Source organism: Dendrobates tinctorius, unplaced genomic scaffold, assembly GCF_039654945.1.
Source record: "Dendrobates tinctorius isolate UK_male_01 unplaced genomic scaffold, ASM3965494v1 ptg000004l, whole genome shotgun sequence".
In the NCBI taxonomy this organism is placed as follows: Eukaryota; Metazoa; Chordata; class Amphibia; order Anura; family Dendrobatidae; genus Dendrobates; species Dendrobates tinctorius.
Window position 1 is genome coordinate 45,655,441 of NW_027361672.1, and position 24,653 is coordinate 45,680,093.

The following is a 24,653-nucleotide window of genomic DNA, read 5'->3' on the forward strand; positions in this document are numbered from 1 at the left end:
GAACAATTGGTGGAGAAAGGTTGAACTCTATGAACCCAGGTATTTTTTCAACCTATGTAACTATGTAACATATCACATCCAATGCTCTCGCGACGGAGCCTGCATCAGAGTCAGAGACACATATGACATAAATATATGTCATGTCTTGAAGGGGTTAATTTCGCCTCTCCTTAGTGAAGCTGTAAGCGAACAAAGCATTTGGCACCTAATAAGTTAACTTTTGTTGGGCGTGGGCAAACAGTTTTTACTGGGGGTGTGTACTACACCCTCTATGGTGCTGCTGACCAATCATAAGCAAGCAGCAATAAGAAAGGATAGAAGAGCACGCCCCACCATAGCCATAACACAGGGCAGGCTTTCCAGGACACACTACCGACTTTCTTCTCCTACTACAGCAAAGCAAGTGATTGGTAAGGACTACAGAGGGGTTACAGGACCTGATTCTGCTCATACCAGTGGAGGCAGTAATTAGTTGTGTAGACTGTGAGAATGGCAGGTTTCTGTAGCCCTCTAGCTACTCTGCGCTGTTCAAGAAGCTGTTCCTTCTCCATAGCTGTAATGTTTATACAGTCAGACAGGAATTGTATTGGAGCAAAGTTCACAATCTGAACTTTAAGTTCTTTTCTCTTGGTTTCATCACAAGCCCTCCGTTGTCTATTAGAACACAAGACCGGAGCATATTAAGCAATAACTATATGGAACGGATACATCCGATATTTATAAAACACCAAGGAGGAAGTAAAATGCTACAAATGGTTAAAGATGACATATAATATATTAGAGGTTTATAGTTAGCGTAATAACTGGTAATTTCTAATGAAATGAATGAAACATAAACATCGTCTTCTACTACATTATGTGGCTGACAGACAGTGATGATCGATGCGCATGTTGTAGTTTTCTGCTTCGCCCCCTTATGACTACCGCATTATATTATGTAGCTAAATAGGCAAAGTCAGTGCTGTATGTAACCTCAGGCAGTCCTGAGATAAGTCCCTGTGCAGCCAATAGACTGATCTGTTTTAGTATATAGCACAAAAACCCATAAGGTGAAATGGCACAACTAGTTTAGATGATAAACCACCAAAGAACAAAAATTCAGTATACCATGCCAGTAAAAAAAAGTGCTCCCTATCTCTCTTTGAGAGACTTATACTTATTTTTATATAGTTTAGTATATATTGACTGTAGCTAACATCTGAATAATGATTTCCCCATTTTGAAATGTATTTTCGGTATGACGCGCGCGATGCTTCCTGCTACAATGATGCTATGACGAGCGGGCATAGGAGTCAGGGCGCATGCGCCATCACCATGACGGCCCATGACGTGCCTGTATTCCATGGCCGCAGATCATGGCGTCTGGTGAATGGAGTGTGTCAGCGGCGCACGCGCAATGTGTACCGGAAGTATACCCCACCTGACCTGGGTTTACTTCCTTGGTGTACAGCGGCACTGGATTTACAATCACCGCCACGGCTCCCCACAGCGTTCGCCTCCTGACGAAGGGACAAAACACACGTTGGGGAACTTGTGGAGGACCGCAATTATATGTAATTGTTTTGAATGATTTTTCTTTTGTTCACAGCAACCAGCATCAGTTCATTTAATGGCAGTCTGTGTATTGCTAAGTACTATATGGTTAATACAGATGGTGGCAGTGTCTGTGAATTTTAGGTGCACTTTTTTGCATACTTAGTAGGTCAGGCTTCTGGCGCTAGTCTCTCCAATGACACATTTGGTAGTAGCCTTTATATTTGTGTTTTTTGCATATTATTTTGTTATATTGATAATTTGAATAAAGTAAAATATTTTTTTACTGGCATGGTATACTGAATTTTTGTTCTTTGGTGGTTTATGATCTGTTTTAGTGTTCAATGTTAGTGCATTTTATGTTGGACTCAAATTAAAGGGTTAACAAAATGCTTCAAGGTTGTCTTACCTGATCTATATTGGAATAAAAGAGCGTAATGGGTAAGACAGTTGTACAAAAAGTCAGGATCACAGATCAAATATGTCCCAACACAGAAACCAGAAATGGTTTGTCATACATGTATAAGGGAGGGCCAGGACTGTAGTCATGACCTGTATTCCGGTGGCAGCTGCGTCCAGTCCTTCTCCTACATGAAACAATACTATATCCCTCGGCATACCTGCATCTCCAGATTCATCTTCACCCGGGCACTTCCCAGGCCATAACGGTCCCTCTTCTAGTGACCCCCATCAATGGTGACACAGTCCGAGACAACTTTAACACTTTCTTTACATAGGATTTTGCACGTTACATCCACAGTTGGCACATTATAGCATTTGCCTGCTTCCTAATTTTTCCCTTGCTTATTGTCACTTCTGTGCAGTACACGCCCGGACAGTACTAGACTGCCTCCCAGTTCCTTCCTGGCCTGACCACCCTATAATGACATTTCCTTCTGCCTGTTTCGCCCCAGACATGAATTCATCAGTCACTACGTTTGGTGGGCCCTGGTGAAGGATCCGGCCCATCTGTACCGATCTCGTCGAAGATCCAACTCCTTTCATCTCTTTAGTCCAGCCAACTTCTGCCCTAAAAGCATTGGTCTAGGCGGTAAGATGCCGCATCTTCCTTTTCCTGTTCTGACCCACTGCTAAAGCATGCAGTGTCCGTGGATAGCGTGGGCAATAACGACTTAACGTTACGTGACTGCCAAGCTATCCGGGCCTATAGCCCATGTGGACACTTGGGCGCCCTGGCCCCGTCTGAGCAAACCACTCTTCATCACTAACCTTAACTCTCAGCAGCCCCTCCTACAATTAACCCTCTAAGAACCTCCTATCAGGCCCCACTAGTATACCCCCATCTAGTGGCCCGCTACATAATTACAACTACCTGGTCTATAGGGGAAACTATATACTAAGAGTGCCCTCCTCTAATGTCCCAAGGAGGATACACTACCTTTCCCTGACTGTACATATACAAAGAACACATAATATGTAGGCAATATTATAAAACAGGAATGCAAAGCAATACATACAGTTTTCTATACAATGGTAACACATTCAAGTGGCAATACCATAAGCAATGAGTGGTAATACATAGTTATACATGTAGCAGTACCGCAGGCAATTATCATAAAACAGATCTGTAAACATTTAGAACTGGAAGACAAACAGATGGAAGGGGGCAAGAAAGACATCATATCTAACCCCCTTGGCCTGGATCACACTTCCGTTTTTTCAAATCCGTCAAAATCCGTCGGTTTCCATCAAAAAACGGATCCGCCATTTTTTTGGAGGATCCGTTTTTTTGTCCCATAGACTTCCATTAGCGGTTACTGCGGATCCGTCAAAAAACGGATCCGTTTTAAAAAAAAACGGATCCGTTTGCATCCGTTTGCGGCAAAAAAGGAAACAGATCCATTTGGCGGACACAAAAAACGGATGTGTGAAACATGCCTTACACTTGTAATGCTCAACATCCAGTGTGTCATGTGGTAAAAAGCTATGAGAACAGCAATGTGATGGTGTAAGCAGAATGTGTCATCTGCAGCTATCTCACATGACTCCTCAGTGTCAGATTAGGTTCACAGGAACATAAATATTTTTAAAAAATTGGCCACATTTCATCCTTTCAACGGAGACACAATTTTTTTTCTCACTTGTCACCTATGATAATTTTTTTTTGCATACTATTAGGCTTCAATTGGCAAGTCTCATCTGATTTCAGGAAGAAATTAGTGCATGCTGCAATTTTTATTATTTTTTTAACTTTATTGCTGGAGCGGTGCTCCTAGTCTTATACTTACCAGCCGCCATATTCTTCTGTTATCTGTGCAGTTCCAGTAAGTCTCCAGCAGTTTGTGGCCTGTCGGATTGCTCCAGTGTTTGCTGGGTGGTCTGGATGTCACAACTAAATGAAAGTCTATGAGAGCAAGAACAAGGCTTTAATAGAGTTGCAGTGAGACCTTGAATTTAGAGACCATTAATGCTGACTTCCATTTTGATACAGGAAAGATATATATCTTTGTACCATGCTAGCCAGTAGATAGAAAAATATTCAGAATTGAGAGTCCTCAGTGGTTGATATCTTTTAATGGCTAACTGAAAAGATGGTAACACATTGCAAGTTTTCGAGACTACTCAGGTCTCTTCATCAGGCATGGACTAAGGGTACTGTCACACTTAGCGATGCACCAGCGATCCCGACCAGCGGTATGATGTGGTCTGGATCGCTGGTGCATCGCTAAGTAGTCGCTAATGAGCCGCCACACAGGCAGATCTCACCAGCGACATAGCAGGGGTTGGGGGGTCGCTACTTAACTGTCAGATGAGGCGATCCTGACGTCCTCCCGCCCATGTCCACGCGTCGCTCGTCTCCACAGCAGGAAGCCCAGCAGGAAGCTGACGACGAGAAACGGCCCAGGCCGTTCTTGTGCAATCAGCGATAACCAGTGGGTGAGCCGGTCAGAGGTAAGTATCAGACACAGCGATATCGCTAGCAATATCGCTATAACGTCACAAAACCAGTGACGTTATAGCGATATTGCTAGCGATATTACTTAGTGTGACAGGCCCTTAATATAACATCTGAAGAATCACATATTTATCCACAAAACAGCACAGAAATAACGCAATGGATAAGACAAGTGAGGCATCACACAACACAGAACCAGACCCCAATCAGAGGACAATAAAACTTTCACACTCCTTATCTATGAACTGTTCCAATATTTGTGTTTATCCCTCTCCCAAAATGACAATTCTGCTTCACATCACTCGTTTAATCTATTGCGTTATTTCTGTGCATATATATGTGATTCTTCAGATGTTGTATTAGTCTTTGCCTGATGAAGAGACCTGAGTAGTCTCGAAAGCTTGCAATGTGTTACCATCTTTTCAGTTAGCCATTAAAAGGTATCAACCACTGAGGACTCTCAATTCTGAATATTTTTGCTGACTTCCAGTAAGTTAGAAGTTGTGGTCATAAGATGTCAGTGTGGGAAAAGCATAAGACGGTGGCTGGTAAGAATAAGACTAGGGTCAGACAACTTTGTTAGTAGTACCACTCCAACACTGACATAAAGAAAATGCTGAAGTGGTGCTTAAACAGAACCTGTCAGCAGGATTGTGCACAGTAACCTACAGACATTGTCACGTCGGTGCTGCTATACTGACTAAAATGATACCTTGGTTGATGAAATCCGTCTTAACACAAAACTGAAACAACCACAAGGCGGATTTCATCAACCAAGGTATCATTGTAATCAGTATCACGGCGCCGACCTGACACTGACTGTAGGTTACTGTGCACAATCCTGCTGACAGGTTCCCTTTAAGCTGAGAAGTAATACTGCCCAACCTCATTGATAATGCTAAAGCATTATTGTAAATTATTAAGCAGCCAACTTCCTTTTTTCTCTTGCAGAAACTGCGACTGTCACAATTATTTAATAAGGCTTGAAAGAATCAATGTTTGCGATTAGCGGCAGTACTCAAAGCCATGATTTGTTAATTTGAAATGATTTTTTTAGTAACAAATCCACAGCTGAATTTGCCTTTGCTGACATGGAGCTATAACTAGCAATGTCTACAGTACATCCAGATTCTGGCATTGTTTATAAGTGAACATTATTTTTAAGTTGTATATTACATGTACAATCCTTGTAAACCTTGACCTATGATCAGCGTTGATGAAATCTGAGCTTTGGCCACAACATTTGTTAATATCTGATTTGTCTGAGCTCAGGGAAATAAAGTGAGCATTGGACACGTTACGTAAAGATGACAGAATTCAAGCAATCAAAGAAGGAGTTCAAAGACAAAGTTCTAAAGGTTAGATTATTGTTCTCTAAAGAGCCATTTGAAAATTATTTAATCTGTCACCAGGTTTTTGCAATGTGATCTGAGAGCAGCATAATGTTGAAGCAGAGACCCCGATTCAAGTGGTTTGTCAATTATTGGGATCTGTGTTGCTGTTTCAATACAATCGGTGTTTTATCAGCAGGAGATTATCACTACAGGACAAGCTGCCTATTAGTGCTGTGTAATCCAACCTGCCAATTGGGGTGACATCACTGATTGGCAGCTTTTTGTGTACACAGTATATTGCCAATCAGTGGTGGGTTGGGATTACAGACTCTGATTCAGTCACAACTGCTGCCCCCAGTAAATTAAGAGTACGTGCAAACATTCAGCATGGGTACAAATTGCTGAAATGAATGAAAAATGAAAGACCCTGTTACAAATCTGCAATGAAAAAATAAGCAAGTGAATGACATTTCAGAAATTATTTACTTTGCTGGTATATGAAAAATGCTGAGGTTTTTTATCTGCAACAAAACACCTAGAAAAAAACACAATGTGTGCACAAGCCATAAGTTTATGAACAAAGTCAACATTATAATTTTTTTTTTAGGGCGCAAACAGGTGGCCATAAAAATCGGAAAGAGATTGGAACTCAATGCTCAGACTGCCTGTGGCTCTCCCACCCTGACCGTGATGGCTGCATAGAAAAATATATGAAGCTGTCACATTTGGATCGGGAGAGCCACTGGCCAGTCTGAGAATTTTGTTCCAATCTGTCTGTTTTATATGGCCGTCTGACTACGCCCTTACAATACAGGTCAATCGAGCTTTGCTCTGATGCTCTATAGGCTTGTATTGTAAAATCCACTTCATGGTTACACAGAGCGCAGTGTGATCTGGCCATCACCTAACTCGGAAGAGGAGCGGAATGGCACTGGACACCAAAGACAGTGGTAGGTGAGTATATAAACGCACTCACTACAGTACATGTATAGATGCACAGATTAAGGGGAGGAGGAGGGTGCAGTTAATGAGACGCTTCATTAATAATAGACAGAAAATTAACTTCAGTTGTTGTAATACACTTTTAATCTTCATCTGCGTTTTTTTTTTCTTTGCCTTGTACAGCTGTCAACAGGAATGATGCAAGTGAACTTGAGTATTTTAGACATAACGATAACCTGTCATCTAAGGCCGGAGTCACACTTGTGAGTGTGATGCGAGAAACTCGCACATCAATACCCGGCACTGCCGCCGGCACTTAGACCGGAGTGTGCGGCTGAATGTATTTCTATGCAGTCACACACTCCGGTCCCGAGTGCCGGCGGCAGTGCCGGGTATTGATGCGAGAGACTAGCGCGAGTTTCTGATATCACATTTGCAAGTGTGACCCCGGCCTAATAGTCGCTGCACAAACCCGTGAGCAGCATGAATCAGATGCTAATTCCACCCAGGTTTATTTATTATTTTCTCTGAAATGCTTCATTGTTTCAGAGAAAATAAACTGTTCCCTTCATCATGACCGCACCGCACAGAGAGAGTATCCGCCCTCAGGAACAGGAAACCTACTAAAATAAAAGGGGCGGTACCTCTCTACTTCTCCAGTGGGATTTCCTGTTCCTAAAGGAGGATACCTACAGTCCGTGAGAAGGTGGTTACCTGGGGAGAGTTCTCCTGGTAGGGTGCCGTCCCTTGGATCCTGGCGGCCGAAGGGTCGTCTGAGGTTGGGGGCACTAATTTATGGAGGACTGCTCCAACTGGGGCACATGGGGATGTCAGCGGACTGCTTCTGGATTGGGAAGTCAGGTCAGAGAAGAGCAAGCATGGAAAGTGGTTTTGGTTTTTTCCTGTTCGTTAATATGTATAGTATAGGTAGTATGCTTGAGTTTATTATAAATCTTTATAACCTTGAACTGTTCCTTAATGTTATTACCTAGTATACAGTTGTTTTCCCTGTTTTAAAAATACCCAAAATATGATCAATACTGTTGAGCATTCCGATACCGCAAGTATCGGGTATCGGCCGATACTTGCTGTATCGGAATTCCGATACCGACTTCCGATATTTTTTCAATATCGGAATTCGGCATCGGAATCGGAAGTTCAAAGTTGATTGACAGACTGACGTCATCATGATGCGCGGTGTGTGCGCATCATGATGCGCCGTCATTTCGGGCCTTCCGGGGGTCTCTGCCGGCCTGCCGGGGGGCTGTGCCGGCCTGCCGGGGGGCTGTGTGGACTGCCCGGGGTCTGTACCGGCCTGCCGGGGGGCTGTGCCGGCCTGCCGGTGGTCTGTGCACCCTGTGGGGGTCTGTGCCGGCCTGCCGGGGGGCTGTGCCGGCCTGCCGGTGGTCTGTGCACCCTGTGGGGGTCTGTACCGGCCTGCCGGGGGGCTGTGCCGGCCTGCCGGTGGTCTGTGCACCCTGTGGGGGTCTGTACCGGCCTGCCGGGGGGCTGTGCCGGCCTGCCGGGGGGCTGTGCTGATGTCCGGGGGTCTGTGCAAGCATCGTCCGATGGGACTACAAGTCCCATCGGGCGATGCCTGCTACCATGACAGTGATTGACACATTAGCCAATGATGGGACAGTAGTAGTCCCATCATCCGGCTAATGTGTTAAATGTTAAAAAAAAAAAAAAAATACTACATGCATGCTACATACATACTACATGCTACATACATACTACATATATACTACATACATACTACATACATGCTACATACATACTACATGCATGCTACATACATACTACATGCTACATACATACTACATGCATGCTACATACATACTACATGCTACATACATACTACATATATACTACATACATACTACATATATACTACATACATACTACATACATGCTACATACTGCATGCTACATACATACTACATACATACTACATACATACTACATGCATGCTACATACATACTACATGCATGCTACATACATACTACATGCATGCTACATGCATGCTACATACATACTACATGCTACATACATACCACATACATACTACATACATACTACATACTACATATATACTACATGCATGCTACATACATACTACATGCTACATACATACCACATACATACTACATACATGCTACATACTACATACATACTACATGCATGCTACATACATACTACATGCCACATACATACCACATACATACTACATACATACTACATACATACTACATGCTACATATATACTACATGCATGCTACATACATACTACATGCTACATACCACATACATACTACATACATGCTACATACCTACTACATATATACTACATGCATGCTACATACATACTACATATATACTACATGCATGCTACATACATACTACATGCTACATGCATGCTACATACATACTACATACATACTACATGCTACATACATACCACATATATACTACATACATACAATACATTCATACAATACATACATAGACATACAGTACATATAACATAGAGTAACATACTTACCAATACTTGTCACATTGTTCCCCGAAGCCATTGTCTTTTCCGGAATAAATATTAACATAACAAACCACAAAAATACTCACCCACGATCCGAAGCAGTCCACGAGTGTGTCCCACGACGATCTTGGGTAGAGAACGGCAGCATCAGATGATGCTGCCGTTCTCTACGGGCTGCAGGAATCCAATGATGGAAGGTAGGTATCCTTCCGCACTGTATTCCTCCGCCACTTAAAAAAAAAAAAGTCCCTAGTCTCACTTTATGCCATTGCTGCGTGGGAAATTCCCACACAGCAATGGCATAAAGTGAGACTAGGGACTTTTTTTTTTTTTAAGTGGCGGAGGAATACAGTGCGGAAGGATACCTACCTTCCGTCATTGGATTCCTGCAGCCCGTAGAGAACGGCAGCAACAGCTGATGCTGCAGTTCTCTACCCAAGATCGTCGTGGGACACACTCGTGGACTGCTTCGGATCGTGGGTGAGTATTTTTGTGGTTTGTTATGTTAATATTTATTCCGGAAAAGACAATGGCTTCGGGGAACAATGTGACAAGTATTGGTAAGTATGTTACTCTATGTTTTATGTACTGTATGTCTATGTATGTATTGTATGAATGTATTGTATGTATGTAGTATATATGTGGTATGTATGTAGCATGTAGTATGTATGTAGTATGTATGTAGCATGCATGTAGTATATATGTGTTATGTATGTGGTATGTATGTAGCATGCATGTAGCATGCATGTAGTATGTATGTAGTATGTATGTAGTATATATGTAGTATGTATGTAGCATGTAGTATGTATGTAGCATGCATGTAGTATATATGTAGTATGTATGTAGCATGTAGCATGCATGTAGTATATATGTAGTATGTAGCATGTAGTATGTATGTAGCATGCATGTAGTATATATGTAGCATGTAGTATGTATGTAGCATGCATGTAGTATATATGTGTTATGTATGTAGCATGTAGCATGCATGTAGCATGCATGTAGTATGTATGTAGTATATATGTGGTATGTATGTAGCATGCAGTATGTATGTAGCATGCATGTAGTATATATGTAGTATGTATGTTGCATGTAGTATTTATGTAGTATGAATGTAGCATGTATGTAGTATGCATGTTGTATGTATGTAGCATGTAATTTTTTTTTTTTTTTTTTTTTTTTTACATTTAACACATTAGCCGGATGATGGGACTACTACTGTCCCATCATTGGCTAATGTGTCAATCACTGTCATGGTAGCAGGCATCGCCCGATGGGACTTGTAGTCCCATCGGACGATGCCTGCACAGACCACCGGCAGGCCGGCACAGACCACCGGCAGGCCGGCACAGACCACCGGCAGGCCGGCACAGCCCCCCGGCAGGCCGGCACAGCCCCCCGGCAGGCCGGCACAGCCCCCCGGAGCCTGCACAGACCACCGGCAGGCCGGCACAGACCACCGGAGCCTGCACAGACCCCCTGGCAGGCCGGCACAGCCCCCCGAAAGGCCCGTACAGACCCCAGAGAGGCTGTACAAGGGCAGGAAAGGGTTTTTCTTATTCCGATACCGGAAGTCCCATAGACTTGAATGGGACTTCCGGTATCGGAATCGGCGATACCGATACTTTTTTTAAAGATCGGCCGATACCATCCGATACGATACTTTGAAGTATCGGACGGTATCGCTCAACTCTAATGATCAATAATTTCTTCTCAGTAATAATGAAGCCTTTGACTCCCTCAAATCCTAGAATTCAATTACGGTAGTTTTTCCTTTTACAAATTAATTATTAGTAGTGGCCACAATAAATTGCCAGTTTTGGGTTTAGCATTCCATGTGTATCACACAAAACTGCTGCCTTTCTTTCTGGTTAATTGATAGTAGTCCAGTTCTCTAACAACATCTCATTTTTGTTTTGACTTTTAGGGAAATCAGAATGTCCATACAGTGTCTTCTGAGCCTGCCATACAATTGAGGACATGCAGCCATTCAAAATATGAAACCATTGACGTCCTCCACCTAGACAACATCACTAAAATAGTACTGAAACGGGCAGAGAAAAAAAATGCTTTTAATTTTGAGGTAAAATGTTGTTTATCTGGCTACTATCCATGTTCCTAATAGTGAATATACTAATAGGTTATACATTACTGTTGTCACAGTAAAGGGAGTTTTACACATAGCGATATCGCTAGCAATATCGCTAAAGCATCACCGATTTGGTGACGCAGCAGCGATATCGCTATGTGTGATACTTACCTCCGACCGGCTCCCCCGATGTCTGTCGGTGATCGCGCAGCTCCATTTCTCGTCGGGTGCTTCCTGCTGGGCTTCCTGCTGGCGCCGAGCGATGCGTGGACGCGGACGGGAGGACGTCAGGATCGCCGTGTCTGAAAGGTAAGTAGCGACCCCCGACCGCTGCTGCATCGCTGTGAGATCTGCCTGTTTGGCAGCTCACTAGCGACCATTTAGCAATGCACCAGCGATCCTGACCGGGTCATATCGTGGTCGGGATCGCTGGTGCATCGCTAAATGTAAAGGGGCCTTAACCCTCTTTTTCCTGTAAGATCTAATGTGGGGTGAGATGCAAACTACGTATCTCCAGATCTGCCATTGTTGGTCCAATTAAAAATGATGCCTCGGAGGCAAGAACACACCCAGTCAGTGTCTGTCAGTGTACAATTCTTGTCTGCCCTCAGATCTTTATTACACCTACAGAACAAAGGGAAATGGTTAAGTACATTACCTAAGGAAAAGATATGTAAATTGGGAATAACAAAGTTGTAAATGATGAAATCTGCTGAATTCATACAAACTAGTTTTACCCATTTTTTTCCTATGCCTTCAGTAACCAAGACAACCTAACAAAGGTGACTCTATATCATTGACAACTCCCTGTATTAATTGTATGAAAAGCTCTTATAAGTTTATGTATTAGTTATATCAATGATATATAACTTGTCTAAATGATAATCTAAGCCTACAATATACTGTATATTAAGCATTATCACGGTCTGTCTCAAATTTATAATTTGTAATAATCTAATAATGTCAACAATATCTCATATTTGGAAAGCTGCAGGCTTCATAAGAATATGTTGGAAAGAAAAATAAGATATTGGTAGCTTTCAATGAAGCAGAGTTGGGAATCACTTTTAGGACCCAAGCTTCCAAGGCAACCTATCTGAATGCTGCAATTACAGTCATGGCCATAAGTATTGACACCCCTGCAATTCTGTCAGATAATACTCAGTTTCTTCCTGAAAATGTTTGCAAACACAAATTCTTTGGTATTATCTTCATTTAATTTGTCTTAAATGAAAAAACACAAAAAGAATTGTCCTAAAGCCAAATTGGATATAATTCCACACCAAACATAAAAAAGAGGGTGGACAAAAGTATTGGCACTGTGCGAAAAATCATGTGATGCTTCTCTAATTTGTGTAATTAACAGCACCTGTAACTTACCTGTGGAACCTAACAGGTGTTGGCAATAACTAAATCACACTTGCAGCCAGTTGACATGGATTAAAGTTGACTCAACCTCTGTCCTGTGTCCTTGTGTGTACCACATTGAGCATGGAGAAAAGAAAGAAGACCAAAGAACTGTCTGAGGACTTGAGAAACCAAATTGTGAGGAAGCATGAGCAATCTCAAGGCTACAAGTCCATCTCCAAAGACCTGAATGTTCCTGTGTCTACCGTGCGCAGTGTCATCAAGAAGTTTAAAGCCCATGGCACTGTGGCTAACCTCCCTAGATGTGGCCGGAAAAGAAAAATTGACAAGAGATTTCAACGCAAGATTGTGCGGATGTTGGATAAAGAACCTCCACTAACATCCAAACAAGTTCAAGCTGCCCTGCAGTCCGAGGTTACAACAGTGTCAACCCGTACTATCCGTCGGCAACTGAATGAAAAGGGACTGTATGGTAGGAGACCCAGGAAGACTCCACTTCTTACCCCGAGACATAAAAAAGCCAGGCTGGAGTTTGCCAAAACTTACCTGAAAAAGCCTAAAACATTTTGGAAGAATGTTCTTTGGTCGGATGAGACAAAAGTAGAGCTTTTAGGGCAAAAGCATCAACATAGAGTTTACAGGAGAAAAAAGAGGCATTCAAAGAAAAGTACATGGTCCCTACAGTCAAACATGGCGGAGGATCCCTGATGTTTTGGGGTTGCTTTGCTGCCTCTGGCACTGGACTGCTTGACCGTGTGCATGGCATTATGAAGTCAGAAGACTACCAGCAAATTTTGCAGCATAATTTAGGGCCCAGTGTGAGAAAGCTGGGTCTACCTCAGAGGTCATGGGTCTTCCAGCAGGACAATAACCCAAAACACACTTCAAAAAGCACTAGAAAATGGTTTGAGAGAAAGCTTCTAAGGTGGCCAGCAATGAGTCCAGACCTGAATCTCATAGAACACCTGTGGAGAGATCTAAAAATGGCAGTTTGGAGAAGGCACCCTTCAAATATCAGGGACCTGGAGTAGTTTGCCAAAGAAGAATGGTCTAAAATTCCAGCAGAGCATTGTAAGAAACTCATTGATGGTTACCGGAAGCGGTTGGTCGCAGTTATTTTGGCTAAAGGTTGTGCAACCAAGTATTAGGCTGAGGGTGCCAATACTTTTGTCCGGCCCATTTTTGGAGTTTTGTGTGAAATGATCAATGTTTTGCTTTTTGCTTCGTTCTCTTTTGTGTTTTTTCATTTAAGACAAATTAAATGAAGGTAATAATACCAAAGAATTTGTGTTTGCAATCATTTTCAGGAAGAAACTGAATATTATCTGACAGAATTGCAGGGGTGTCAATACTTTTGGCCATGACTGTATGCCCGTCATTGTGTAGAAAAGACGCTTGGGTGTCATTTCTAGTTGGTTGAAGGTTTGAATGGCTACTTTGCAGGTGGTCTGGGCACAGCTCCTGCCCAAACTGCATGCCATATGTTTGCATTACAGCCGTAGATGTACACTGCAGTATGGGACCGATCGGATGAATCAGGGATTGAATACCTTTTCCTGGAGCATTGAAATTACATTTTAAAGGTTCAAGTGAATGCACACAATAAATGAGTTGGGATGTAAAAACTCCCCATTAATCCTCTTCAATACGCCTTTCTTAACATTGTCAGTAGCACCATCTACAGAATAAACTATAATAGACATCTGGTGTATGTGGTTATATTTTATCAGACATTAAAAGCAAGCTAATATCCAGAACAAAAAACACCCGATTTGTTTTTTATTTTTCAATTGCCAACAGTAACAAAAGCTAGGTAGATTAGAAAATATCAGGTCAATCTTTTCAGGAATTCTGATCATTGTACAAAGGCCAGAAACTATAAACTGTCTCTAATTGCAGATGTACAAAGAAGTTACTACTGCACTGAATGAAGCAGGACAAGATGATTCAGTATTAACAGTAATAACAGGTATTTCACCATATCCTATCCTCATTGGCATACATTGGTATACATGGATCCCCGAAACTAATTCAGGACAGAACCATCTGGGCAATTAAAAGCCCCTGAGATGCAAAACTTGGGGTTAACCATAGAACCATCACAATGCCATCCAATACCACTGGATAAAAAAAAATAGTTTGTGGCTCAAGTAATATTATGTGTTTCAAATGTTCTTATTTACTGTGAAAATGGATGGTGTGGTGTGGTCGTACCTTTAAAGGGGCTGTCCATTGACAAGAAGTAATTAGTATTACCTATCTTTAAGTGTATTTTGAATTTTTTCCTTTTGTATTAGTTTGTAAATAGTGATGAGCAAGGATACTCGTTGCTCGGGTTTCCTCTTGAGTATTTTGGCGTGCTCAGAGATTTAGATTTCGTCGTCTCATCTGCAAGATTTGCGACTGCTAAACAGCTTGAATACATGTGTGGAATGCATGTTTGTTAGGGACCACTGAGGACTCTCAATTCTAAATATTCTTCTATCTACTGGCTAACACGGTACAAAGATATACCTCCCTCCCCTAGCATTCCTCTAACGTCCTGCATGTCCACACATCTATTGATGGAATTGATGTGAAATAAAGACGCACAGTTTTTCAGCTATATTGGTGAGTGCTGCATATTTCTTCTTTTTTCGCTTCACAAAGATATATATCTTTCCTGTATCTAAATCCATGCTACACATTCATTACTGCTCTAAATATGTCAAAGGTTTGTATTGCCAGACTCTTCTGCCTCTCTGGGATGTGAAGTTACCTTTCAATACCATCAATGTCATGCCCATGATGCTATGATCAGGGCTAAAAAAAAATTTGGCCACATGTAGAGTTATTCTTTTTTTTTTTCTTTTATTGTGTGGCGATGACAATTCAGTTGGGCAAGAATGGGAGACAAGACAATAACTTAGGATATTTGGTACTTATAAATAAGTACACTACTTAGTTGTGGTGCACTTGAAAATACCTGGGATCTTGTAGTACTGAAGTGTGTTGAGGATCCAGGCTGTCTTCATCATAAATGGACAGGTTTTACATATAAATCTAATATATAAAGCTCAATGTAGATGTGTGTGTATGTATGTATGTCCGGGATTGGCATCCGCACCGTCGCAGCTACAGCCATAAAATTTGGCACAGTCACACGTCTGGACCCCGAGAGCGTCATAGGCTATGTTGTGAGGCGAAATTTTAACCCCGCGCGTTCCAATTCACCAAACAATTTTGCCCCTATCTACATAATGGGGCAAAAGTGTATGTATGTATTGGCATCTGCACCGTCGTAGCAACAGCCACACGTCTCGACCCCGAGAGTGTCATAGGCTATGTTGTGAGGTGAAATTTTAACCTCGCGCGTTCCAATTCACCAAACAATTTTGCCCCAACTACATAATGGGGAAAAAGTGAAAGGAAAAGTGTTGGAGGCAAATTGACAGCTGCCAGATGTGAACAAGGGGGACTTAAAGAATGAGAGCGATGGCGCCAAAGAGTATATACCGTACAGTTGCTAAGGTGGGGCCCTGACATGGGATACTCACCACACACGGGGATATGAACACACACACAAAATGCGCCACACACTACCATGTGCTTCAACACTTATACCACCCTCAGCACACATTTCACGACACATACACCAACCTCGCTACATAAAAGTCGAAACACAAAAGTCGCCACTCAAAACTTGCCACGCTGTCCCAGAGCTGTTTAAAAGGTGAAAAATGAGCTGTGATTGGTTGCTATCAGGAACAGTTTTCTTTGTAGACAGTTGTGGTAACTGAGGCCTATTATTCTTATTTCTATGGTGTTATCGTCCTTCTGTGAAGCTGGAAATAACACAATTTATTACTGTGCCAACACAGACCACCCTCTGACACATGTCAAGTATAACGTGGCACTACCACAAGGTGCACAAGTAGGTTACCCAGACCCAAGTGAATAATAATAAAGCAACTTGGCACTCAACTGAATTGTCCTTTTTAAGTGAAGTTTTTATTTATGTGCAGTCCTACAAATAGACGTTTCGGCCTACACTTGGCCTTCGTCAGTCCGACTGCTGTCTATATAGTATGAACAAATGTATGTCCACGAGCAAAATAATTTTTTTGTAAGTTCCTGCTTCCAAATATGGTGTAGGCATATAGCAGGCTTCCAGCTACCCTTAAGGTGTGCTGTGCTGGTAATTCAATTAGATGCAATATTCCATAAGGAAATGAGGAGAGGTTCCCGCTGGATTGCTGAAGCAATTTGCCTGTGGAAGATGTCTGTACTGAGACCGGTGTAAAAATATACCTGTAGAAAATGTCTGTACCGAGACCGGTAGCAAAAGGCCCGTATGGGGCATATAATAGTAGCTTGCAGGTGTGCAGGTGAGACCGGCAGTCTAAGGCTAATATGGGGCTTATAGAAGTAGGCTGCAAGTGTGCAGGGCTGAACGCGGTATCCACCGCCATTTGGAAGCTTCCTCCCTCTGACACAGACTGCAGGGGGAGCCCAGTATCACACAGGATAGGATTAGATACACGGCTCAGCAGTCAGTATCACACAGGATAGGATTAGATACACAGCTCAGCAGTCAGTATCACACAGGAGAGGATTAGACACATGGCTCAGCAGACAGTGTCACACAGGATAGGATTAGATACACAGCTCAGCAGTCAGTATCACACAGGATAGGATTAGATACACAGCTCAGCAGTCAGTATCGCACAGGATAGGATTAGATACACAGCTCAGCAGTCAGTATCACACAGGAGAGGATTAGACACGTCTCAGCAGTCAGTATCACACAGAATAGTATTAGATACACGGCTCAGCAGACAGTATCACACAGAATAGGATTAGATACACAGCTCAGCAGTCAGTATCACACAGAATAGGATTAGATGCACGGTTTTTATGTGCAATATAATCATTATAATTTGTTATAACTAACCACAGTTGGTTACTATGCCCAGGCACCGCCGGGCTCTTCAGCTAGTATATATATTTTTTTTATTCTGAAAACTTTCCCATGGATGTGACTGTCCCATTGACTGTCCAATTGGACAGCCAATTGGCTTCTCGTACAGAGATGTTTCAATTTTATTGTTCTGTACCGAAATTAACTTTTTGGACACCATCATCGACTCTGACAGTATTTTAATCATCTGGACATTGTAACATAATAGGCCAGAGGTATGATGGGACAAGAGGACAGAGTCGCTTTCAAGCTTGAATTGATTGCACAAGCCACCAGAATATCAAGGAATCACCTCCTACATTACAAAACTAAAGATGAAAGTATCTGGATTACTTTAGTGGTCGCCTACAGTCCAAATCTGGAGGTGCTAAGGGGAGCTGCACAGAAACTACAACCTTTATTACAAAAAAGATGCCCAATTAAAATCTATATTGCCTGACCCCCCACTTCTGTGTTTTAGGCAGCTTCCAAATTTAAGAAGCAGCATTGTCAGATGCCCCCATTTCTCTCCAACAAAAGGAACCTTTCCATGCAACCAGAAAAATGTAAAACCTGTCCATTTATAATGATAAATGGACAAGATAAAGATCCCCCAACTCACATAAGGACTACAAGATCCCAGGTGCTTTCAGCTGCATCACATTTAATGTAGTCTACTTTATTATTTGTACCAAATGTCTGTCTGTGGGAAAGACGGAAAAAATTTAGAACAAGGATGACTACTCATTGCCACACAATATGGTGCATCTTAATAGTGGATGTAGAACCTCAGCAGATGACCGGACTGTTACTGAAAATAATCTCTATACAAAGACCAACACTGATATCAGGGCTGGCTCCAGGTTTTTGTGGGCCCCGTGCAAAAGAGCATCAGTGGGCCCCTTCTACACACACCACAATTCATGGTGCACAGATATAGCAGAGAAATATAGGTATATAACAATACCAAAGATATCTATAGCTCAAAAACTGGACAGTATAGTCCTCCATACACCACATAGTGCTCCATATAATGCTCCATACAGTATAATGGACCTCATGTAATGCTCCATACAGAATAATGAGTCCCATATATTTCTCCATACAGAATAATGGGCCCCATATATTGCTCCATACAGAATAATGGACACCATATAATGCTCCATACAGAATAATGGGACCCATATAATGCTCCATACTGAATGCCCCATATATTGCTCCATAAAGAATGAGCCCCATATATTGCTCTATAGATAATGGGTCCCATATAATGTTCCATACAGTATATGATGGGCTCCATATAATTCTCCAGTATATGATTGGCTCATATATGATGCTCCAATGTATAATGGGTCCCATATATGATGCTCCAGTGTATAATGGGCCCCATATATGATGCTTCAGTGTATAATGGGCCCCATATATGATTCTCCAGTGTATAATGGGCCTAATTTATGATTCTCCAATGTATAATGGGCCCCATATATGATTCTGTAGTGTATAATGGGCCCCATATATGATTTTCCAGTGTATGATGGTCCCCATATATGATGCTCCAGTGTATAATGGGCCCCATATATTCCTCCAAACATTAAAAAAATAAATACTCACCTCTGCTTGCTGGCCGCTGCTCTGCTCCAGACTCTCCCCACTCCACCACGTCAGCATCTTCTGGCTCTCTGCACTGTGACTGTTCAGGCAGCGAGCACACAGACATGATGTCTTTGCGCCCTCTGACCTGAATGTCATAGTCAGAAGACGCCGCAGGGGTGGAGTGGTAAGTATCGCAAGTTCCAGGGCCCTGAGCAAGCAGGGGGGCCACTCACGGGCGCCATCACTGGCACAGACACCGGGCCCCATAGCGCGCCGGTGTCTCCAACGGCGAGTGGTCCCCCCACCTGCTCAGGGCCCCAGCACCTGCCCAGTGCGCCAGATGCTGACGCCGGCCCTGACTGAAATTACCGCCATGTGGTGACCATATAGTGGTAGCTACCAGTACTGCTGAATATGTAAGATTACAGTAGAGTTGCAGATGGTGACTTACAGCTGATGTTCTTTCTGATAGACTCGTTCACTTTTCCCATCTTTTCCATCTGGCCCTGACTGACACGACAACTTCTCCAGACAGGAGTCAGGTGCAGCATTTACAACAAAGATACATTTGACTGATCACATTTCTAGAACCATCCCCATCTATCCCCAATCTGCACAAACTTCTCATCCTCTTGATACCCCAATGCTGAGCCGCTGCTGCCTGATGTGTCCCTATTACTGTGTGACTTCTAAATGGTAAAACAAACCTCTAGACTATATTAATGCCAGGTGCAAGTGTCCTAGAAAACAGTGGCCACATTTTTAACCTAGAAAGTAATAATGCCCTCTGTGTGCCCCTTTGACAGTCACAGTAACCTGAGTTCCCCTATAACAATAAGTGCCCACTTACATTTAATAATGTCCCGTGTCTCTGTACAACTCCCCTCTACAAAGTATGATGCTTTTATACATAAAAATGATATAAAGAATAGCGCTAACAAAAACCAAAATACTAAAAGTGAAAAACATTATTGAGGTAGCAATAAAACATGATGTAAAAAATGAAAAATAACAGGAAAGTGACAGTGGTAAGCCAATTGATGGAAACACGATTAACAGACAGGTAGAAAGAACCACAAGCCAAATAAGTAGCTGTACACATATACAGTAAGTCTGCTCAAAAGTACAAGTGCATTGTGCTAAAGGGTATGCCAGTGTAGGTAGTTTATATGAAAAGTATATCCAAAGGTAGATCTACACTGGGAGCACAGGAAAGATCCCTAGAGGCTGACCGCCACAATAGGGGATAGGGGAAAGGGGTGCAAAGCAAAGACTGTGAAGGTAAGAAACATATATGCCTGAGGGATTACCTGAAGGATCGTGGTACCCCTGGAAGAAGGCACTACGCTGAAACGTGCATTGGGGTGGGTGAAACCACGGTCCTTCAGGTAATCCCTCAGGCATATGTTGTTTACCTTTACAGTCTTTGCTTTGCACCCTTTTCCCCTATTGTGGCACACTTGCACTTTTGAGCAGACTTATATGTTTACAATTACTTATTTGGCCTGTGGTTCTTTTTACCTGTCTGTTAACCGTGGTTCCATCAATTGGCTTACCACTGTCACTTCCCTGTTATTTTTCATGTTTTTACATCATGTTTTATTGCTACCTCAATAAAGTTTTTCACTTTTTGTATTTTTGTTTTCGTTAGTGCTTTTCATTATATGATTTTCATTATCCTTGCACTTAACCTTCCCTATACGTCCTTTCACCCCTATATGCTGATCCTTTGACTAGCGGTACAATTTGTGGGTGCTGGCTTGGTGTATAGGTTTCTGCTTTTATACATAGTACAATGCCCCCTCACTGTATAGTACAGTATGCTGACCCCTTAGTAGCCCTCAAACTGTATGATGGCCCCCACATTATTTCCCACACTGTATGATGTCTACTTCACTGTAATCCCTACACTGTATGATGGCTCTCAGATAGCCTCCATATAGTATAATGCACTCTCCATACAGTTGACAGTAGCGTAGTTCCTGGTGGGCACCTCAGCCCGTGGCGATCACCCCTTCTGCCCTCTCAGGTTGCATCTCTAGTGCTGGTATTGAAAGGTAACCACATCCCAGTGAGACAGTCTGGAAATGCAAACGCATGATGAGCTTTGACACATTTAGATCAGGAATGAATGTGTAGCATGGATTTATGTCATTTTACATCAATCAAGGAATATGCTCCTTAGACCTTGTAGGGGCATCACAATCCCTGGATCAGGACTCAGAGGACAATAAAACTTTCACTCCTTATCTATGAACTCCTCCCAGAGGTGTACCTAGGTTTTCTGGCATCTGGGGCAAGAATTCAGTTTCCTCACTGTGAGTGGGAGCCGAGTGTCATACTACTGTGCTCAGATCCTTTTGCATGACTGGATTGGAGCACAGCTGTAGAGGAGACAGAGAAAGTAATATCACACTGCACTTGGGTGATATCCGAGCGCAGTCCAAAGTTTCATTTGCACACATAGACTTGTATGGGTGCAAGTGAGCCAAATCTCACTGCGATTGTTCTCTCATGTTGAATGTTATAACGTCCTAGCAAAAAATATGTTTCGGAAATTGTGCTGATGTGAAGTAAAAATGTGGGAAATGTTATTTATTAACTATTTTGTGACATCATTTTTATGCCCATAAAATCAGTTAGTTTGAAAATTGCAAAGTTAAAAAATATAAACACAAGTCATGTAGAAGAAATTTCACCATGATCACGAAGTACAATATGTCACGAGAAAACATTCTCAGAATCAGTGAGATCCATTGATGCGTTACAAAGTTATAACTACATAAAGTGACAGTGGTCAGAATTGTAAAATTTTGCCTGGTCATGAAAGTGAAAACAGGCTTTGGGGTGAAATGGTTAAGGTGCTTGTCGAGGTTTAAGTTGAAAGTCTGCAGCCACTCTGTGACTGCAAGCTTCTGAATTCTCATAGCGCATGCACTGCACACTTTTAGGCTTCTACCTTGCCAATGGCAAGAGTAAACAGTCATGTCAGCACAAGTACAGTTGTGCTCAAAAGTTTACATGCCCCAGCTTTCTTGGCCTTTTTTCAGAGAATATGAATGATAACACCAAAACTTTTTCTCCACTCTTGATTAGTGGTCGGGTGAAGTGATTTATTGTCAAACTATTATGTTTTCTCTTTATAAATTATAATGACAACCCAAAACATCCAAATGACCCTGATCAAAAGTTGACATACCCTGGTGATTTTGGCCTGATAACATGCACAGAAGTTGAAACAAACTAAAGTTAACATCCTCACCTGTGACTTGTTTGTTTGTAATCAGTGTGTGTGCATAAAAGCTGAGTGAGTTTCTGGGATCCAAACAGACTCTTGCATCTTTCATCCAGCCACTGACGGTTCAGGATTGTGAGTCATGGGGAAAGCAAAAGAATTGTCAACAGATCTACGGGAAAAGGTAATTGAACTGTATAAAACAGGAAAGGGATACAAAAAGATATCCAAGGTATTGATAATGCCAGTCAGCAGCTTTCAAACTGGAAGATGAGCATGGGACGTACTTGGACGTTCCAACATGACAACAATCCAGGAAATTGTCTCCCAATCCTCTCATACCATGCACTCTCCTCCCTCCCCCACTGCATCTAGCTCACTCTTTGATTTTGAACCAGTCTCAGAAGAAGAAGTAATCAGGCTCCTTGCATCTTTTCGCCCTACCACTTGCACCAGTGACCCCATTCCATCACATCTCCTCCAGTCCCTTTCCCCTGCTGTCACCTCACCTAACAAAAATATTCAACCTCTCTCTCTTCCGGTATCTTTCCCTCCTCATTTAAACATGCCATCAAACCGTTCCCCCTGATATAGTGGTGCATTCTGGACGCAAAATGCTCGTCAGGGCATTCCATACCAGGCCCAGGGCGGCCTGCGGTGTCCCCCAGATTTTGGTAAGTTTCCTGCCTTCTGGTTCTATACTTTTCATGGACGGTTTTGTCAACACTTTATCTCTATTATGGACCACTGCTTGGAGCTCTCCTATATGCATGAGGCAAGTCAGGCACTAGCTTTTCTATTTAGCCCTATGATCTCATGCTGTTTGCATGCAAGATAGGGAACTGCTACTTCTCTGTTGTTTATCTGGATTATCTTGCTATGGTCTTCTGATGCTTATATTTATTGTTACTCAATACATTGTACTTCTTGATAATGAATTGTTTAATAAAGTGATATATTTTATTATATCTACCTAGTTGCTCTCTCTTCCTCCCCACACACATGTCTCTGATGAGCGGGTGTTCTTTTTCCCTGGTGTGGGATTATTGGTATCCCACCAATTGGTGTCGTCTATGCCACTGGGGTATTTTGTGTACATTAACTGCTAAATCTAATGGTTACTACTCCTTGCTAATTCTCTTGGATCTCTCCCAGCATTCAACATTGTGGATCATCAGCTCCTCCTCACTATGCGCCACTCCATCGATCTCAAGGACACCGTTCTATCCTGGTTCTCCTCCTATCTCTCTGACCGTTCCTTCACTGTATCTTTTGCTGGTTCCTCCTCCTCTCATCTTCCCCTTACTGTTGGGGTTCCTCAAGGATCAGTCCTAGGCCCCCTCCTCTTCTCTTTGTATACCACCTCTATTGGACAAGCAATCAGTAGATTTGGTTTCCTGTTATGAACGAGTCACCATAGGAGGCAAAAACAGAAATGCTAGCTAAGTCCAGAAAACCAGAGAAGTTGGAAGCTATCGGATTGCAGACCCCTGAACCTATCAACAACAACTAGCAGTAGCCGTGGGGGGTTCCTACGGTGCCCTAGACCCCTCGATCACAGCCGGAGAACTACATAGCCTAAAGACAGAAAGGGAAATCTAAACTGCCCCAGAGCAGACCCCAAAGCAATAGGCAGCCCCCAACATACAATGACGGTGAAGCAAGAAGAAAAAACACTAACACAGATAGAAAGATAGACTGAGCAAATGATGGGGCCCAAGCTAACTAGATAGGACAGGATAGAAAAGCTGCTGTCTGCAATCCGCCACAAACCCTATCAAAACAAGAGCCAACAGACTGACAGGGAAAAAGGCCCTGAAGACGCTAGGCTTCAAAAAGACTATATCACTACTCAGGTATTTTCTGAAGACAGAGCAAAAAGACACAAAGGAATTCAGCTCACCCCAGCAGGGAATGGCAGAATCCAGAAAAGCAAGGCAAAATAAAACCAAAACACAAATGCAAAAAGCAAGGAGAAAACTTAGCTTTTGAGGAGCAGGAATCAGACTGGTCGCCTAGAATCCCTCAGAGAAATCACCAGCGAGGCAGAAGGGCGTCGGCTGCCTTATATCCAGTCAGCAATTCCCGTCACCCAGTCATCCTCTACCAGCTCAGGTGTTTGGTAATCAGCCTCACTACCTTCCTTCACCAGAAGAGGGAGTTCAT

At 42.5% G+C, this 24,653-nt stretch overlaps 1 protein-coding gene across 4 annotated transcripts in view; it reads left to right on the forward strand.

The window, feature by feature from the left end:
• The first annotated feature begins 325 nt into the window (after window positions 1–325).
• The window catches only part of LOC141083282 (enoyl-CoA delta isomerase 2-like), a 102,296-nt gene continuing 77,968 nt past the window's right edge, over window positions 326–24,653 (forward strand). For 3 of the 4 annotated variants that reach the window (XR_012230676.1, XR_012230677.1, XM_073567463.1), the window contains exons 1-4: window positions 326–410; window positions 5,723–5,808; window positions 11,191–11,346; window positions 14,620–14,689. Coding sequence is in view for 2 of the 4 variants with exons in the window: in XM_073567463.1 (XP_073423564.1) it covers window positions 5,758–5,808; window positions 11,191–11,346; window positions 14,620–14,689 (277 nt within the window). In the remaining 2 variants the exon portion in view is untranslated. Of the gene's footprint in view, window positions 411–5,717; window positions 5,809–11,190; window positions 11,347–14,619; window positions 14,690–24,653 lie in introns of all 4 variants that reach the window. The other variant, XM_073567472.1, reaches the window with a different exon arrangement.